This window comes from Rhinatrema bivittatum, chromosome 6, assembly GCF_901001135.1.
Source record: "Rhinatrema bivittatum chromosome 6, aRhiBiv1.1, whole genome shotgun sequence".
In the NCBI taxonomy this organism is placed as follows: domain Eukaryota; kingdom Metazoa; phylum Chordata; class Amphibia; order Gymnophiona; family Rhinatrematidae; genus Rhinatrema; species Rhinatrema bivittatum.
This window is the reverse complement of record NC_042620.1, coordinates 242202441-242220638: the sequence shown is the minus strand read 5'-3', so window position 1 is coordinate 242220638 and position 18198 is coordinate 242202441. Positions and strand designations below refer to the sequence as shown.

Here is an 18198-nt window from a genome sequence, read left to right as displayed (position 1 = left end):
GGATCTCTGGAAAACCCAACCTGTTTTAAGGAATGAGAAGAAGAAAGAAAAAGGAAAAAAAAAAAATAAAAGGGCTGAGAAGACAGAGAAAAAGGAACAAGAAGAAAGGTGACTAAATCAGAGCAGCCAAAAGGTTGGGAAGTGCTCCATTTCATTTAGTAAGGATGAGCTGGGTTTGGGTTTTTTTTTTAAATCCCTAACTTTCTTCCTCCTTTAAATTCTCCTTCCCAACCAACTCAAAAGCTTTTTAGCTGAAAATTAAAAGAAAGACTAAAGAGCCACTCTTCTGCCAGCAGAGGTCAATGTAACAGCAGTAACTGCTTTTGCTTCTTTGCTGGAACTCGAGCCACACGCCGGGCAAGGTTGCACCAGACACTGCAGCTCAAGTCTCCTCTGCACTCCACTGATGAAATGGTCAAACCCCTGCTCCAGCTTCCCCTTTTACTTAAGTCAGATGGGCTTCTGTTTGGCTCGTACTGTACTACTTACTGTAGATCTGGCTCAGCCTGCATATCAAATTGTCTGACTTGCCAACTTCTACATTTAATTAAACTTTCCTCTGAGTTTTTTATGGTTAACACGATGTCAATGAAAACAGTTTGATAACTGCCGGACTACGTCTAGACTTTTGATCAGTGACAGAGAAAAGCAGATAAGGACTATAAGACCTATCCAGCAGGTAGTCAATTTAAGTTAATTTTTGATTTATGTGCTGACTTTTGTGACTGGTCAGCCACTTCAAAGTGGATAACATTCAGGTCTAATAGTTATTTCCTTGTTCCCAGAGGGCTTACAATCATGGGAGTGGATTTTCAAAGGCCGTATGTGTGTAAAAGTGGCAGTTTTCAAAAGCCCGTTTGTGTGTATAAATCCTTCTGAAAGTTACCTCCTAAGTTTGTATCTGAGGCAATGGAAGGTGACGAGTCTTGCCCAAAGTCACAGGGTGTGGCAGCAGCAGTTGAATGCTGGCTTTCCTAGTTCACAGCCTGCTGCTATAACCACTAGGCTATGCCTTCACTCCATGCAATTTATTTCCTGTTACAATGTCATAGCCCACCCCCCCATCTTTGGCTTTCTAGTGAAATAATTTATCACTGACCAATTAATAGAATGTTGGAGTTTAGTCAGAATTCAGGGTTTATCCCGTTCTTCTAGATTACTGTCATGAGGTTTATGATTACCAAAGGCCATGTTCACTATTGCTTATTATGAGGTAATTGGTCACATCAGCAGATGCTTGTAACAAAAATTAGGGCTTCCTAGGCAAGGACAATTCCATCATTGGCATGCCTATTGCTAAAGGATTTATAATTATTAGCGGACAGAAACTTAGTTGTCTGCTTTGTATGGCTCTTTCCCACTCTGAGACCCATGCAACCCATTTCTATTTCTAGCAGACTTCTGTTGAAAATAATGCATTTACTTGTCTATCCCAACCATTCTTTCAGCTATAGATTTTTATAGATGTATGGATTTTTCTAAGGGTCATAGTCTGATTTTTGTCAGTTTCATATAAAACAAATTTGAAATATTGGTCATTAAAATAAATGTGAATTGGTCTCTCACCATCCCATGCCATTTCTGGCCTACCAAGGAAATATACTTATAAATAACTCTGAACAGGTCATTATTATTGCTGTTTAAATTAAAAAATAGTTAGTCATGGAAGTCCTATATTTGGTGTCATGAATATTTACTGAAATATCTTCATCCAGCTGAAGGCTCCCTGAAGACAACTGTACTCTAGGCTTTGGAGAGTTTACTGCTCTACCACCTAAAGAAGAATAATAAGGATTTAGGATCTCTGATTCGGAGTCACTGGACTCTGTGCCACTGTAGGCAGAGCGTTCTGTGGCAGGTGAAGCTCCTGAGGCAGCCGGTGACGGTGGAGGCCACTGCTGTGCGTACGGGAACTCTGAGGCATCAACTTTTCTGCTGAGTGTGGGGTGAGGTCCTAGTGGTCTGTACTCTGACCCCTGAGGAAAGCGTATGGACTTCATGTCCGATTGGCTCCAGGATCTTTTAGGAAACTGCTCTTGCGCAGTGTAGTCTTCAGTACTACTGCGATAAATGACTTTTTCAATTTCTGGTTCAGTTCTTCTGCCACAGCCACAGCTAGTCCTAGGAAGGACTGGTTCATGGGCATCATCAATGTGGGTATCAGTTTGATGCCTCTTGGGTTTTATTGGAGCAGCACCAGAATAATTTGTTGGCTGTGCCATTTCCTCATTTCTGACTGAGGTATGACCTGGGATTTCAGGTGACCTGTCCCCATAAAAAAAAACTTGAGAGGTAGCAGTACCCAACTGTTGTCTTATGAACGGTGGCACATCGGTGTAAGCTGGTTGGAGGGGAGTAGCTTCTCTCATGCTGCCCACCAAGGTATTTTTAATGTTGCCAGAAAGCCGGTTGCTGGATTGCATGAAAGAGAGATTCTTCGGACCCCACAGTGAAGAGGTTGGGTTCCCTGTGTCTGTGTAGCTGTAAGTAGGAAAGGATGAGCTGCTTTTGGACTGGTGCAGAATGGCAGCATCAGCCTCAGGCTTGGAGTGCTCCAGCTCTGCTGCAAATATGACTTCTACAGAGGAGTTCTTTCTCTTCCTATCCATCAGGGGTTCCCAGCCCTCGCTGTTCATGCTCCTGGAACATGCTCTGGTGCTATACAAGAGTAATAAGTCATCCACCTGGCAGAAAATGAAACAGTATATTTTAAATGTGGCAACCTGTTATATAATATTGGTGACTTTTTTTTATAATGGACTTTTGTCCTTTATAATATTCATAAAATAAGCTGGATGATATTTATATTGAAAGATACCAATTCAGAAAAACAGCTCACAGCTAAAAGTACCCAGTTTACATTATACCCATTAGTTTTTAATATGTTCCAAGTATCTATCTATCTTTAGTTTAAAAAATATCAGAAACATTACCATGCCCCTAACATTTAACCAATATCTGAACTGGACATCAGTGCTCCAGTGGGAGATGTTGGACTTTTGGGTCCCAGTTGTTTTGCCCACCAGGGGTTGCTTTTAAAATCCAAGGGATCATAGCTTTCTTTAATGAAATCAGTTCTAGTGCTTCATCTAGCTGATGAATACAGCACAAGCTGAGGTGTACTCAGAGTATGAAATGTATAAGAATGGGCCAGGAGCACGATAAACAGGGTCTACGTTCTATTCCTCCAAAAGAGAGACCCTAAGAACTTTAATTAGAAAAATTATTTACTGAAATCTTACTAGATTCTGAAAATTGTAAATAAAGTGCAACTGTACCTGTTTAGATACATCAGTGAGAATGTCTGGAGATGATCGGCATTGTCTTTCATAATAATGAGTTTTATAGTGTTTCCTGTAAATTCCAAGTCACAATGAGCAGAGCAAAACTTTTTTTTTTCTCTAAAAATCTATAAAATGACCCAATGGCTATGCTCTAAGACATTTTTAAATACCTTTCAAAAGGTAATCTCTTCAATGTGCCTCTGCTCTCAAACGCTAGCAGTTGTCTTTGGGTTCTTCCACTAAAAGATTGTGAATAGAAATTTGTAATAGTAAAACCAGATCACTGGAGTGGTCAAAGATTCAGTTAATGAACTAGAAAAAAGCAAACCAATACAACACCACCAAGACTAAAAGGGGACAATTTTCAAATTATCTGCATTGAGGCAAATATCACTCATCCTGAGTACCCTCAGGCTTTGCACCAAGTCTCATAGCGAAAGTAAATATATACTTTCAATTTGAAACTTGCCATAGGTATAAAATATGATTGGTCACTTGTAGGCCAATCATATTTTATATCTCCATGGGTAGATTGTCAATGTAAAAGTGCACTCAAGGAGGATAACTTTCAAACAACTCTGTGTGGTCTCCATATATGCACATACATGGCCGTGTGAAGATCTACTACAGTATTTTATAACTTGCACGCACAGGTATGCGCAGATTATAAAATGCATGCATGTCTATCCCCAAGCATACAAGCGAATACCTGCAATGCATCAAATGTGCACACTTTTCCTACTTATTTTATAAACATATGTATGTAAATCTTTACTTGCAGAAAAAAAAATAGAACTTGCTTGTGTAAAACCATGATTTGTAGCCGAAAGTCAGTATATTTTAAAACATGTAATTGAAAACACTAGTTTGGTGATACCTCCACCAGTTCACCCAGTCCTTCTCCGGGTCATTCAGACCCTTCAAGTTCTTCACTCTGAACCTCCTCCCAGTTCATCCCAACCTCCCACCCAAACAATAGCAGACAACAGGCAAGTCTAATATCAATTGCACTAGATAGTTAGCACTTGTAAAATTGGGCAAATAAGTTGCTTAATGTATTTGTATACATTTCTAGCAACTTACATGGGTTCTTCTTGGCCCTGCCCTGGAATCCAGCTGGACCACTCCTTTTTTGCACAGGTAAATGTGCACATGAAATCAAAAGTATGCGGATAATTTTGATGTTTATAAAATAAATATCATGTACATGAGCACAAGCTATTTTTTTCATGTATATGCTACTTTTACTCATGTAAATCCTTAGAGAACTCACTCCATAAAATAAAAAATGCAATTCATGCACATTTCCTCCTTCAACCTACACCCCCTGGGAATGCTTTGTCTTGGTGCAGCTTAAAGTGTGCATATTCTGGAATACAGCACAGACTTTTAGGCACATGGACAACAATCTTCATACTGTTGATTAACGTGGGTGAAATACTTTGAAAATTGTCATCCAAACTACTTAAGACGCATAGGAGCTGTCTGGAGACTCAACAATGTTGTGCAGTACAGTTTTTTTTCATAATGCTTCTATTACTATAATGTTAATTTCTCTTCCACAACTGTAATATTCCTATGAATATTCGTTAGGCAGTGCTCATCTCTGCAAAGCAATACAGAAGCATTCTCAGATTTGTTTTACATGTTGGACATTTATTAAAAGTTCAGATTTAGGTGAAAAAAAAAGGCATGTTTTGTTTAATGCAATATATTTTGGCACTTCAAATTGAAATCATTACCTGTATCGAAAACTGGATCCCTTGCTGCACAGAAAGGGTTTGGGCTTTGATTGTGGCTCTTCAGAAAGTCTGAAAAATGCATGATACTCAACGCAAGTCTTCCAAAATGCTTTGCATGCATCTCTGCTTGCCATGGTAAACTCTAAAGTACCCTTGAATGAAGCCTGCATGAAACATATATACTTACTGTAGGAATCTTTCAAAATACATGCGTTTGGTTCAAACTAGATATCATCATTCCAACTTCCTAATTACAAAATAGGGCCTTAATTAAAAATCTGAAAAGCACATGCTTGAAGCAGATTTTCCTGTTCTTTGAGTGAGGGATGTACTAGAAAATGAAAGGTCTTGTGGTTTTCAGATTCTTTGCTTTAGCAGAGTTGGGGAAAGGTGGTCCATGTTTCTAAACCTGATCAGTGCTCTGCAATCTGAAGCCACCACTTCTGCAGCAGTGGCAACCTCGCTTCCCCAAGCATTTCTCTAGAGATCACGAGCAAAACCCAAATTTGCAGAAGCTGGCAAACGAAAGAACCTTTGAGCCCCTACCAGCTGAAATAGAATCTTTGCTGCATAGTGTTGTACTCTGTCCCTGATTGGCAGAGGTAAGTGCTTAATTGGGGGGGGGGGGAGGTGCTGGTACTGACAGGCAGGATCCATGTTTTGTTTTGTTTTTTTGAGGGACCATAGGACAAATAAAGTAGGAGCAAGAAAAAGGGTCCAGTACTCAGTACCACCAAGTACCCCCTAAAAAAAGAGGCTCTGGTCATGGAGCATATTGCTTGTTAACACTGAAAAGTAGATTTTCTGTCCCCTTCCAAGTTCCTGATTTAGAAGGTTCATTTCTAGGGACATGCATTCTTTGGAAATGACAGACAATGTTGCTGATGTTGTCTATTTCATTAGACAAAGGGCTGGCTGGTGCCATTTGCAAAATAGCTCACTACTTGCAGTTAGTGTCCATGGGTACCCAAAACAAACAATGCAACAGGGGGTTCTCCAGAGATCCCCTGTCCCTCCGCCACCCCTATAAGCAGTTGCTTTCCACCTTCACCCCCCCCCAGTTGCTTTCCCTTTCTTAAAAATTACCCCCCCCCCCACACCCCCCAGAGCCTGCAAGCCCACCCTCCTGACCTGCCCCCCAACCTCACCAAATTCTCCCGGGCGATCTAATGGGGCCCGGGAGTGATCTTTCCACTCCAAGATCTGGTGGCTACCCTTTTTAAAATGGTGCCAGCTGCCCTTTGCTTCTGTCATGTGACAGGGTGTACTAGTGCCATTGGGAAGTCCCTGTCACGGGGTGGGGACCAAGGGCTGGCTAGTGCCATTTGCAAAATAGCAGCTGCAGGATCCGAAAGCACTGAGGCCCCCACTAGACTATAGAGAGAATTTGTTGTCAGGGCTAGGGGGCCATGGGGGGCCACCGGCTTTGGAAGATATTTTTTAAGAAAGAGAAGGGCTGGGGGGGGGGCCCTGAGACTGTGACTGGGGGTTTATTTTACAAAGCATTAACACAAGAACATAGGATTTGCCATATTGAGTCAGACCAAAGGTCTATTAAGCCCAGTATTCTGTTTCCAGCAGTGGCCAATCCAGGTTACAAGTACCTGGCAGGATCCCAAAAGGTACATAGAAGCTATGCTGTTTATCCCAGGGATAAGCAGTGGATTTCCCCAAGTCCACTTTAATAATAATTTCTGGACTTTTCCTCCAGGATCTTGTCCAAACATTTTTTTAAACCCAACTATGCTAATAGCTTTCACTACATCCTTTAGCAACAAATTCCAAAGATTAATTATGTGTTGAGTAAAAAAGTATTTTTCCTATTTGTTTTAAATGTACTATTTAGTAACTTCATTGCATGTCGCCTAGTCTTTGCACTTTTTGAAAGAGCAAACACCCGATTTGCATTCAACTATTCCATTTCACTCATTATTTTAAAGGCCTCTATCATATCTCCCCTCAGCCATCTCTTCAACAAGCTGAAGAGCTCTTTAGCCTTTCCTTATAGGGGAATTGTTTCATCCCTTTTATTATATGTCCCCCCTTCTATGTACCTTTTCTAATTCTGTTTTATCTTTTTTGAGATACAGTGACCAAAATTGCACACAATATTCAAGATAAGGTTGCACTATAGACTAAACACAGAGGCATATTGATATTTTCTATTTTATTCTCCATTCCTTTCCTAAAACAGTGCATCGGTATTGCTTCATTGCTTTTTTTTTGGGGGGGGGGGGGGTAATGGCTGCCTCCAGAGTGGGAGGAGGGGGGAAGAGGGGAGAATTTATATTTCAGAAAATAGTGCATGTTATTTGCAAATAGCACATTTTCTGAAACCAAAATCAAAATGAAAAAAACAAAAACAAAAAAACTCACCCAAACAAAACAACATAAAGGAAACAAACATTTTGCTGTGCACATTTCTATTAGTTTCATGCGCAAAACAATATTCAGTAGACACTATAGTCAATGGAAAACCCGCCTTGTCACAATTTGTGGGTAAAATCACAGGCATTGTAGCTGCACTAGTTTTTTCTATGTAATGCAACACAAAGATCCAACAATATTTTATACACAGCAAAAAAGTGATGTATAAAATCCTGTTAATAGAGCAGTATACCCTTATCTAAATATATTAGTGGGATTTTTTTGCACACATTAGGGAGGATTTTAATGTGTGCACAGAAAGACAGCACAGATGTACAGTATCTTTCTGGGAAAAAAGGTACCAGTACTCACATGCAGGATACATGTTTTATTTTAAGGGACCACATCATACATCAAGCAGGTGCCAGTATTTGGTACCAGCAACTATCCCTGAAAAAAAAAGCCCTGTATATTATTTTGTTGGGACTTTGTATTGCATCACATTAAAAAATGCTTGAGAAATAATGGTGACTATGATTATACCTACAAATTGTAGAAGTAGCTGGTTTTCCATGTTGCTTCTTACATGAGGATCTTAGTATCTCAGAAATAAGATGGGGGTCAGTCTAAGCAGCAGTGAAGGAGTGAGTTTTTAGCTAAGGGGTCAGTTTTTCTTATTTTGGAATTGCAGATTCCTGGTGGTGCAAAAGAGGGAGAATAAACTCAAGTCTTACCCTCTCAACCATCTGCCACCGGTTACCGGGTCTATAGATTCTTTTGTGGTCCCAATGCACAACATCTGTCCCATTGAGCTGTTGCAGTAATGCCAGAAGAGTTTTCTCAGCCCCAAATGTGGATCCCCTACTACTGTCTGCTGGCATTCTTTGAATTCTTGCTTCATTCCTGCCCTGCCAGGTTATTAGGTAGACAGCACTCCTTCCAGCTGCTTCTAGGACTGTGCAGGCTTTAGGCCTGGAACCATGAAACAATGTCATCTGGCTGAGCCAGATGAGACTGGCGTCGGGAGTGCAGATCAGGTAGCAGGAGTTGCTGCAGAGGCAGAGAGCCTGAAGGTCAGGCCCCCTAAAGCTGGAGGAATGGAGATAACTAGAGCCATCTGAGTCATGGATGTAGGAGGATTGCACAACAGGTTGAGAACAGATTGGCAAACTGTGTTTCCCAATAGTGCACATTTTCTGTGGATGCAGTTTTGAAGTCTGAAGATCAAGATTTGCATCTGGAAGATTATGCTCAAATAAAACAGTGTTCTGAAAATATTTCACTGTTCCTACCAGCAAACCCTGCTTTAATTAATTGCTTTAATGAAAGAGGATTCATTCATATGCAATAATCTAGAGACTCTTGAAAACAGTTCTAGGTATAAAAATCTATAATTCAGGGCCGGTACTTCCATTAGACAAACCAAGTGGTTGCTAGAGAGCCAGGATTTTGGGGGCAGCAAAATCCTGCCAGCGAGCGTGGTAACTAGAGGGGGCTGTGCTGCAGCCAATCCTTCCCAAAATGAAGTGCTAGGCTGGGACCACTATTGCCAGTAGTTAAGTGGGGGGTGAATGATCCAAGGTTTGCCTATGAATCCAAATATGTTTTGTATTGACCCTGATTTCTCAGCTTCCCCAGATTTAAAATAATTTTTTCAAAGGAATGCTGAACAAATGCTTCTTGAAAATATTAAGATTTCTGTGGAAGCTGTGCCACCTCTAACCAAGGTTTTCTGTGGTCCATCAATGAGGCGCCTGCAAAATCCACAAGAAGGGGGCTACAGAGCCCCTCACTGCTGCTGCCGCCCAGCCTTTCTAGAAACTTCTGAGGAAGAGGTGATGAACCGAGGAAGGCTGGTTGCACCGTTTTCCTTAGACCTGGTAGAACACTTGGTTCTAAGGAGTTTTTCACGTGTCTGTCCTCTCTTTTGTTTGGACAGTCAATTTGTTTCTTGGCCTTTCTAGGCTTGCACAGGCTACTAGAAAATAATGTTTGGAGTTCCAGTCACAGGTTTTGAGTTCTGGAGCAACCTTGTTTGTAAAATATCCTCCTCCTAATAGTAAAAGCCCATCCAAGGCCAGAGAAATACCATGAAGTGTAGGAAGTGCGTAATTGAGATAGGTGGACATTAGACTCCCACCCCATCCCCTTCGATCCTGCTTTCTCTTTCACTTCCTCCACCCACCCAATCCCTTCGCTCACCTTTGGTTCCCTTTCCCCCCCCCCCCCCCCCCCCAAGAACTGCTTACTCACCCCTTCCCACAAACCCTCATTCACTCTGGTTCACTCCTCCCATACTCAGTTCACTCATTCCCTCACTTCCCCTGCCCCGATCACTCTCCATTGTTTACTTCCTCTCCCCACCCAATCCCCTCATTCACCCTGGCTCCCCCCACAAACCCCTCAGTCACCCTGGTTTACTCTTCCCTTCCCCACTCCATAAGCCTCTCACTTACTTCGCTTCACTCCCCAGTTCACTCACTTCCCCCTCCACCCCCAAATTCCTGGTCACTTACTCTCTTTCCCCCACCCCGCGATCTCTGGATCACTGTCTTCTGCCTCCCCCTTCTCCAGATCCCTCATCCACGGGCTTCTCGGCTAAATAGGAGGAGGAGGAGCACAGCGGCCTTGCAGTGTCTCCGGTGCATCCTCCCTTCTCCCGTGCTGGGGCCCAAGCATCATTTTGTGAACTATGGGGTTTAAAGTCTGCCATTCAGGCCTCGGCAGGGGAGAGAGGGAGGATGCACTGGAGACACTGTAAGGCCGCTCTCCTCTTTGGCTGATAGCCAGTGAATGAGAAGGAGAGCAGATTGCACTACCTACTGCCACCAATCTGTGTCTTCCAGGATGGGCGGGAGAGGGTAAATGTGCCATCCACTGCCACCAATGTTTCTGTTCCGGGGTGGGAGAGAGAGAGGGGGGTGGAGCTGTAGAGGGCAGGGAAGGAGGGGGTGGGTTCTGTTTGCAAACCAGTGATGCAGGCACAGGGCAACTTTCCTTTTTATGATAGTTAGAAGCGTATGGCCAATTTTCAAGGCAGTACATTTTGCCTTTTATCTCCTTGATCAACTGAAAGCATTTCTGTGAGATAGTTACTTTGCTCTAAGATTCTTCTAGTTTGCTTTGATTCAAAATATTTGTGTCTTGGTCTGGTGCCCTTATGAGCAATAATATTATGTTGCTCACTTTGATGCTTATGAGACTGTCTTTTCTCCTTATTTAGAATGAGGTCAGTTCATAGTGTTTTTCCTTATTTCCTGGTTGAAATGTTCTATATGAACTGATATTTCCTGAATAAGGACCTTACTATCTAATGAGCAGATTTTGGGAGTGAAAATTTTTTTTTTTTTTTTTACCTCTGAACCTTTGCCATATCTACCTCTGTCTTTGTACTTACCTTGATCCTGTGGGGGTTTTTTTGCCTTTTTTTCTTTGATACTTAGAATAAAGTTCATAGATTATTTCCCCGCTCTATATTCTACCCCATTACATTAGCATTAAATTTAACAGAAACAATTCTTGGTGAAAGTCCATTGTTTGTTAGGTCTGAGTTTATAAATGGTTTGTTAATAAAAGTGAGCAATGCTGCGGATGCAGTGTTCACAGATCCTGGTGTGGAAGAGGGAGTCATAGTCATTGCACAACAGTGACACCTAGTGGCTGGATTTAGGGCCCATAATGGAATATTCCAGAAGGCAGCCTACGATGTGGCCCCCAGCTTAGGACTGGTACTGCAATGACTGCGTTAAAGTGATATAATGGAAAATACCTGGGTTACTGTGAATGAAGACTTATGGCACCCTGGTTCTGACTAAACTGTTAACTCAAATAAGCAAGAGGAAATTTCTGGGTCAGAAAACCCCTGAACTCAAGTATAAGCCTGGCAGCTTTAGTAAATGTGAATTTGAGGTCACCTGGGAGAGGAGGGATCCATTCTTGTCTCAACCCACTCTTCCCCAGCCCTGTCCTGGGGACCCCCCCAGCCAGCTGGGTTTTCAGGATATCCACACTGAATATGCATGAGAGAAAATTTGCATGTTATGGAGGCAGTGCAAGCACATTTTCTCTCATGCATATTCATTGTGGATATATTGAAAAAGACTGGCTGAGGGGTCCCAGGACCAGGGTTGAGAACCACTGGACTAGACAGTTCTACAAATGGTAAAAAACAAAAATCTCCATTGAGGATAGCCATACATGTTAGAGCTATAAAAGGTGAGGCACTAGGGAAAATGCACATAACGTCCACTCCACATGGGAAGTTAAAATATACTTACAACTACATGTGCATGAAGTTTGATAAGAAAATGCTTTCTCTTGAAACTCAGTTTTCGAATTTTTGCCCAGTTGAACATATTGATCTTCGTATTGCCCTGCAAACAATAGAAGGTACTGTGGACTCAAATCAGTAAAAAAAACCTTTTGTTTCATAGGGATAGAATGGGAAAAAGTCGTGTGTATATTGTCATTTACTGTTTATGTAGATAAACCCTTAGGGGCGGATTTTAAGAGCCCTGCTCGCGTAAATCCGGGCGGATTTACGCGAGCAGGGCCTTGCGCGCCGGCGCGCCTATTTTCCATAGGCCTGCCGGCGCGCGCAGAGCCCCAGGACTCGCGTAAGTCCCGGGGTTTTTTGTCGGGGCGTGTCAGGGGCAGGGCCGATCGACGCGGCGTTTCGGGGGTGGGCCCGGGGGCGTGGTTTCGTCCCAGGGCGGTCTGTGGGCGTGGCCACGCCCTCCGGAACCGCCCCTGGGTTGCATCTTGGCGCGCCAGCAGCCCGCTGGCGCGCGCGGATTTACTTCTCCCTCCGGGAGGCGTAAATCCGCGGACAAAGGTGGGGGGGTTTAGATAGGGCCGGGGGGGTGGGTTAGGTAGAGGAAGGGAGGGGAAGGTGAGGGGAGGGCGAAAGAGAGTTCCCTCCGAGGCCGCTCCGAAATCGGAGCGGCCTCGGAGGGAACGGAGGCAGGTTGTGCGGCTCGGCGCGCGCCAGCTGCCCAAAATCGGCAGCCTTGCGCGCGCCGATCCTGGATTTTAGCAGATACGCGCGGCTACACGCGTATCTACTAAAATCCAGCGTACTTTTGTTTGCGACTGGTGCGCCAACAAAAGTACGTGAACGCGCATTTTTTTAAATCTACCCCTTAGCTCATTATAAGCGGAGCTGTGAGTGACCTAACATTGACTTTATGCAAATTTGTGATAAATATTAGACATTTGGATAAGGATAATGAAACCTTAAATATAGTAGAGAATGAACAAATTCCTGCTTGCTTCATTCTCAAAACAGCACTGCCACTCTGTGGTCAGGTTTAGCTACCTTTAGAAGACCTTTCTGACTTATTCCAGCAAAACTCCTCTTGAGGATGAGAGAAATTCAAAATGAAAAAGAGAAGCTATCTGATCATCCTTATTTGATTATTTATGTGATTTATACTCTGCATTTATGTACAAAGCTGGAGAGGGGAGAGTCTAGACTGAGCCAAAATGTTGACCCACCATGACATGCCATTGACTGGCCTGCTACAGAATTTGTTCTACTGCAGTCGTGGTTTGCAAATATTATTTATTCTTTAATTTAATATGCCACCTTTCTCGCAAGGTCTGAGATGGGTTATAAAACATAACAGAGAACACAAACGTAGGATTATGTTTGTAGATCAATAAATGGACAGATCAGTCCTGCCTCCTACCAATGGCTCATTCTACACATTTGCTAATTAGCAGTGGCCCTTAAAAAAAAAAAAAAAAGTGATGAATTTGTTTCCTTCCTTCCTCCTACACCAAAAAAAGCTGCTGCTTTGAACTTAGCAGACCATGGCTCGGTAGCATGTTATTTTATAGGGCACATATAACTATGTGTTTCCTCTATAGCTATGTGCTAATTACAGTACCATAAAATTGCATGGCAATCAGATGCATATTTTATGCTTTTCAAGGTGCACACAGTGACTACATTTGGAAATATAATGCAAATTTTGTTTTTCTACAGACAGTAACAACTTGTAAAGCAGCAAAAGGGCATCAGCTCCAAAAGTCAGCTTAATTGACTAGGAACTTGGGCACTGAGGAAACTATTTTGGGTAATATCAGTGTAGATTGAAAATTTTTTTCAAAAAGCATACTCAACATGAGAATTCGTACTGTTCTTCTAATCTCATTTTAACTATTTCCCATTTACTTCTTTTTCACACATTTTTAGTTTTTTCTTCTCTTTTTACATTTAGTCTTCTCACTGCTATGATTATTACAGTATAACATTTCTAACTTTTTGTTATATGTACACCGATGTGATGACTCGAGTTGATACCGGTATATAAAAATCAAATAAATAAATAGATTATAAAAGGAAGAGGAGAAGGTAAGAATAAGAGCAAGTGTAAGGGGTAACAGTAGGGTTGCCAATGTTTCCACAGACCAGTGGACACTTAAGGACCAGTGAACCCTTAAGGACCGGTGTCTGGGAGAAGGGAGATGGTGTCCCTCATTTGCATAAATGTTAGCTCCTGCCAGGGAACTGCCTAAACATTTTATCTGTGTATGCATTAAAAGGCAATAATTACTCTTCCAGCCTCTCAGGGCCATGAAGGGGGCCCCCCCCTGCCACGCAGCTGTTCCCCATTTCTTACCCCATGGATTATTAGGGGGGCGGTGGTGGGTGGCACAAACGTTTTCCTCTCATACACATGCATTCTGTCACACACAAACCCGCTCACTCATGCACGCTCCCTCTCTCTCTTTCACACAGGATCTCAGAAGGCCAGAAGCATGCTGGGCAGGGAAGGGGGAAAAAAAGGGGAGAACCAGGGCTGTCAGAAGAGGCAAGCAACTGCCCAGGGTGCCAGGCCCAGGGGGCACTAATGGGCACCATTGTAGTGGAACCAGCGTTCCTTAGCCCCTATATGGGTGCTGACTCAGCTGGCCAGTCAGGTCACCCAAGGAGGCACTGCCTCTACCTCCCCCCCCTCCCCCCCAGCCTTATTATCTACATTGTCTGGGGCACTGGGCAGCCCAGCAATAGACCTGAGGGGAGAAGTAAGATAATAGGCAGGCAGAAGACTGGGTTCAGGGCAGGAGATGCTGGGGCAGGGAAAGGGGTACAGGCATGGGCAGAGAGGGGAAGGAGATCACTGCAGTACGCTATATGTTTTTGTGTAGGATCAGGTAAATTTCAAGTTGCTATGGGACAAGGCATGGGTCGAGAGTGATCCTGAGTAGAAGTTAGTTTCTGTTGTAGCTGCTCTGTAACACCAAAAAAAACAAAAACAAAAACTAGAAAAAGGACAGAAAGTTACTTGTAAAACCAGCACTCCCATGTGTGTAACAGCGAGATTAATCTGCATGCCTTCCCCATCGCTGGCTGGATGTGGTCTGATTCCATACATGTCCAGCTTCCTTACTATGTCCAGGAGTTGGATGTCAGATTCAGCTGCAGTCATGCCACTACAAGACAAAAAACAGAGGGAGGGGTTGGTTGACTTTGTCTTGCAAATAGCCTACTGGTCTTGTCATTTGCAATTTCTGTATGGCACAGAAAATAAGGTCACATTCTTCTCAGGGGTGCCATAAAAAGAGCAATATTCATATTATCATAACATTAATGATTGGGGAATTGTTTCATGACCTGCACATTCTCAGAATGTAATAAGGAAAAAGAATTTTTACATCTGCAATTAGCAAAAAAAAAAAAGAAAGAAAGAAAAGAACATTTCCTTGAGCATAATAATTCACAGTGAAAGTTTCACTGACATGGAAGAGGAGCAGGGGCTCGGTAGCCATAGGTTTGACTCCGAAGCTCAGTTTCAGGCTGGGGATTGAGTTGGGAATACTGCAGAGTTGGTGTTCACAATCTCTGGGGTGGGGGGAGTCTCACTCATTGTACACTGGTGACATCTAGTGGCCAGGTTACCCACATTATCTGTCAAGGACATTTGATGGCCAAGCTCGAGGGCATCAGAGGGATTGGTTATTTTAAAAAAAGAGAGAGCGGAGGGGAAGGGGAATAGAATCACCCTGAGTACTTGTACGTGAATTGTTAATGTTGCTGTAACCCAGTAAAGGTCAATTCAGATTGAGCTGGATCAGGAGAATGCAGCTGAGCCATTAAAAAAAAAAAAAAAAAAAAATCCTCAAGAAGTGGAGCTGCAGCTCTCCGGCACTGCTGGACCACCCTTTAGATATGGATAATAGAGATGTGAATCGGAACTGATATCGGATCCGATTCTGGTTATGATAAGGAACTGGTTGCATTGTTAGTCTGCTTAGATACATAGAAACAAAAGGTACAGCCTTTTTATCGGGCTAACTTAATATGTCTGTGACTGGCTTTCAAGAGCCATTGCTCCCTTCATCAGGACAGTGGTAAATCTCTGAAAGGAACATAAAATCCACAGCAAAAACTGTGAAAGCAGAGACTCACTTGTGCAAAGAGTGCTGTGGCACTTTCTCCCAGTCATTAAACAGCCATTCCGGGCGAGTGCCCCACAGCACATTCTGCAGGAAGGTAGGAGCTTGGGCACAAGACGCGCTACTTCAAGTTTGTGTGAGCAAAGTGACGCGCTGCATCTTTGCATGTTTTTGGCACTGCTTTTGCCTTGTCTTTAAATCCCACCCTTAATGCTTCCTTCACACGAGATACACAGTTGATGAAAACCATCTGTTGTTGGAAATATATTGAGTAGTATTTTAGTGCACTGCTTCTAGGATCATCCTTCGGGTCTTGAAAGTTGTGCAGGTATATTATTACAGCACTCACCTCGTCTCCTGGTCTGGATGTGCTGCAAACAAATCTGTGTGCTCCCTCAATTTTAAGTTTAGCATTCTTTACCTCTGTCTAACAATGGTAGCATCCAATCAAAAAAAAGAATGTTGCTGGGCCTCCATGTTCCATATCATCTGATAGACCAGTTATCCTAACTTTACTTATTCTTCAGGTTTTACTATAGCCTGGATGTTTATTTTTTAAGGGTCTGCTCTCTCTCTAGAAGTTTCTGCCACATCAGTACCTTCTTGGAGATGGGACTCACAAGACTCCGTTTTGGATATCTTTCCTAGAGGATAATTTTATAACTACGCGCATGGGGATAAAATGAGTGAGTAAAAAGGGTTCACTTATTTTAATCCAAATTTTCAAAGCAGACATCTGCTTTGAAAATTAGGGCTGTGAAAACTAGGGCAGACTTGCTCATGTAACGTTGATTTTCAGAAGACCGTGCGTAAATGTATGCATCCATGTTTACACCTGTTATAGAGCAGCTGTACATTTAGACACATGTAATGTCAACTTTCAGAAATAAGCACATAAGTGCTTTCCCTGCCCATCTCTGCTCTGGAATGCCTCGTTTTTGTGAAAGTGAGTTATGCATGTACTTTTACATACACCCCCCCCCCCCCCAACAGTCAATTTTCAAATGTCCATTTACGCACGTACACCCCAATTTTACGCACACAAATCCTTTCAAAAATTCCCCAAAAGCCCTCAAAGTTTGCTTCATAACAGAGAATTTCTGAGTGAGATGGATTTAGAAATATAGGATGTAATCTGATCTGCCAAGCCATGATCTCTGGGGTCTGCAGAGGTAAACAATTTGTTTTGTTTTTCAGTTTGTTTTCGGGCGGGCGGGCGGTTCCCACTCAAACTTTGTTTCATTTAATGTTTAATTTGTTTCTTTCGTTTACAAAAATGAATCAAACATTAACAAAAAAAATCCCAAAAAACAAAAATGAAAAGAGAAACGGGGCCTCCCAAGGACTCCCGTCCCAACCACCCATCCCTTTCCACCCAGAAAAATGCTTAGGCCCAGATCCCCAATGGCCCCCACTAGCCTGGTCTGATGGGGATCCGCTGGTGAGGGCTAGGCCATGATATGTCACTGCAACCTTAACCTAGACTCTACACAAGGCTGCGACTTGGAGGCCAGATCCCAATGCATGCCTCAGTCCAATGCCAGGGCCTCAGCCTAGGCCTGATGCCAAGGCCTGGTCCAGAGACCAGGTTACGATGCTTGCCTCTTGGCCTAGACCAGAACCAGGGCCCAGGTCTAACATTGGGGATCAGCCCTGAGGCCAGGTCCTGACGCCTATGCCTTGGCCCAGGCTCGATGCTGGGGTTCAGACCCGACACGGGCCTAGCCCGGAGGCCAGGACCTGATGCTTGGGCCTTGGCCCAGGGTCAGGCCTAGGCCTGGAAGTTGAAGTCCAGGTCTCATAGAGGTAGTCTTCTTTCTTCTTCAAATGATGACGTTTGCTGGGGATGTGCCAGAGTAAATTAACTCCGGCGCATGCTCCTCAGCAGAGGGCACCATTTTGTTATATGTAAGGAAATTGAACTACCGTCCTCTGTGGAGAAGAATGTGCTAGAGGTGATTTACTCTGGTGCATCCCTCACAGACACCGTCATTTGAAGAAGAAAGAAGATGTCTTCTATGAGGCCTATGCTTTAATCTCTGGGTCTTGTCCTGATCCTGGGCTGAGGTCCTGGTGTAGGGCCTGAGCATAGGCAGAGGCTCAGGTATCTGGAACTGGTCTCTGGGCCGAGCCTTAGTGTTGGGCCTAGGCCTGGGCCTGGGATTTGGCCTAAGCTGAGACCCAAGTGTTGGGACCCAATCTACAGGCTGACCCTGTCAAACTTTTTCGGAGGGGACATGGACCTCTGCTCAGGCCTCTGCCAAGGTCCTGGCATTGGACTCGGGCCAGGCCAAGACCCTGGGTGTTGCGCTTGGGTGTAAGCCATGGCCCTTGCTAGGCAAGAGCCTGGCCTTGGGCCTAGGTGCTGGCCTCACATTCGGACATAATCTGCGGCCCCTGCT

At 43.4% G+C, this 18198-nt stretch overlaps 1 protein-coding gene across 1 annotated transcript in view; it reads right to left on the bottom strand.

Moving 5' to 3' along the window:
* Positions 1–1640: 1640 nt before the first annotated feature.
* Positions 1641–18198, bottom strand: part of FRMD7 (FERM domain containing 7) — a 54118-nt gene continuing 37560 nt past the window's right edge. The window contains exons 8-13 of the mRNA XM_029607935.1: positions 14686–14833; positions 11671–11766; positions 5027–5190; positions 3455–3523; positions 3279–3354; positions 1641–2684 (exon numbers count right to left, since the gene is read on the bottom strand). Of these exons, the coding sequence (XP_029463795.1) occupies positions 1641–2684; positions 3279–3354; positions 3455–3523; positions 5027–5190; positions 11671–11766; positions 14686–14833 (1597 nt within the window). The remainder of the gene's footprint in view (positions 2685–3278; positions 3355–3454; positions 3524–5026; positions 5191–11670; positions 11767–14685; positions 14834–18198) is intronic.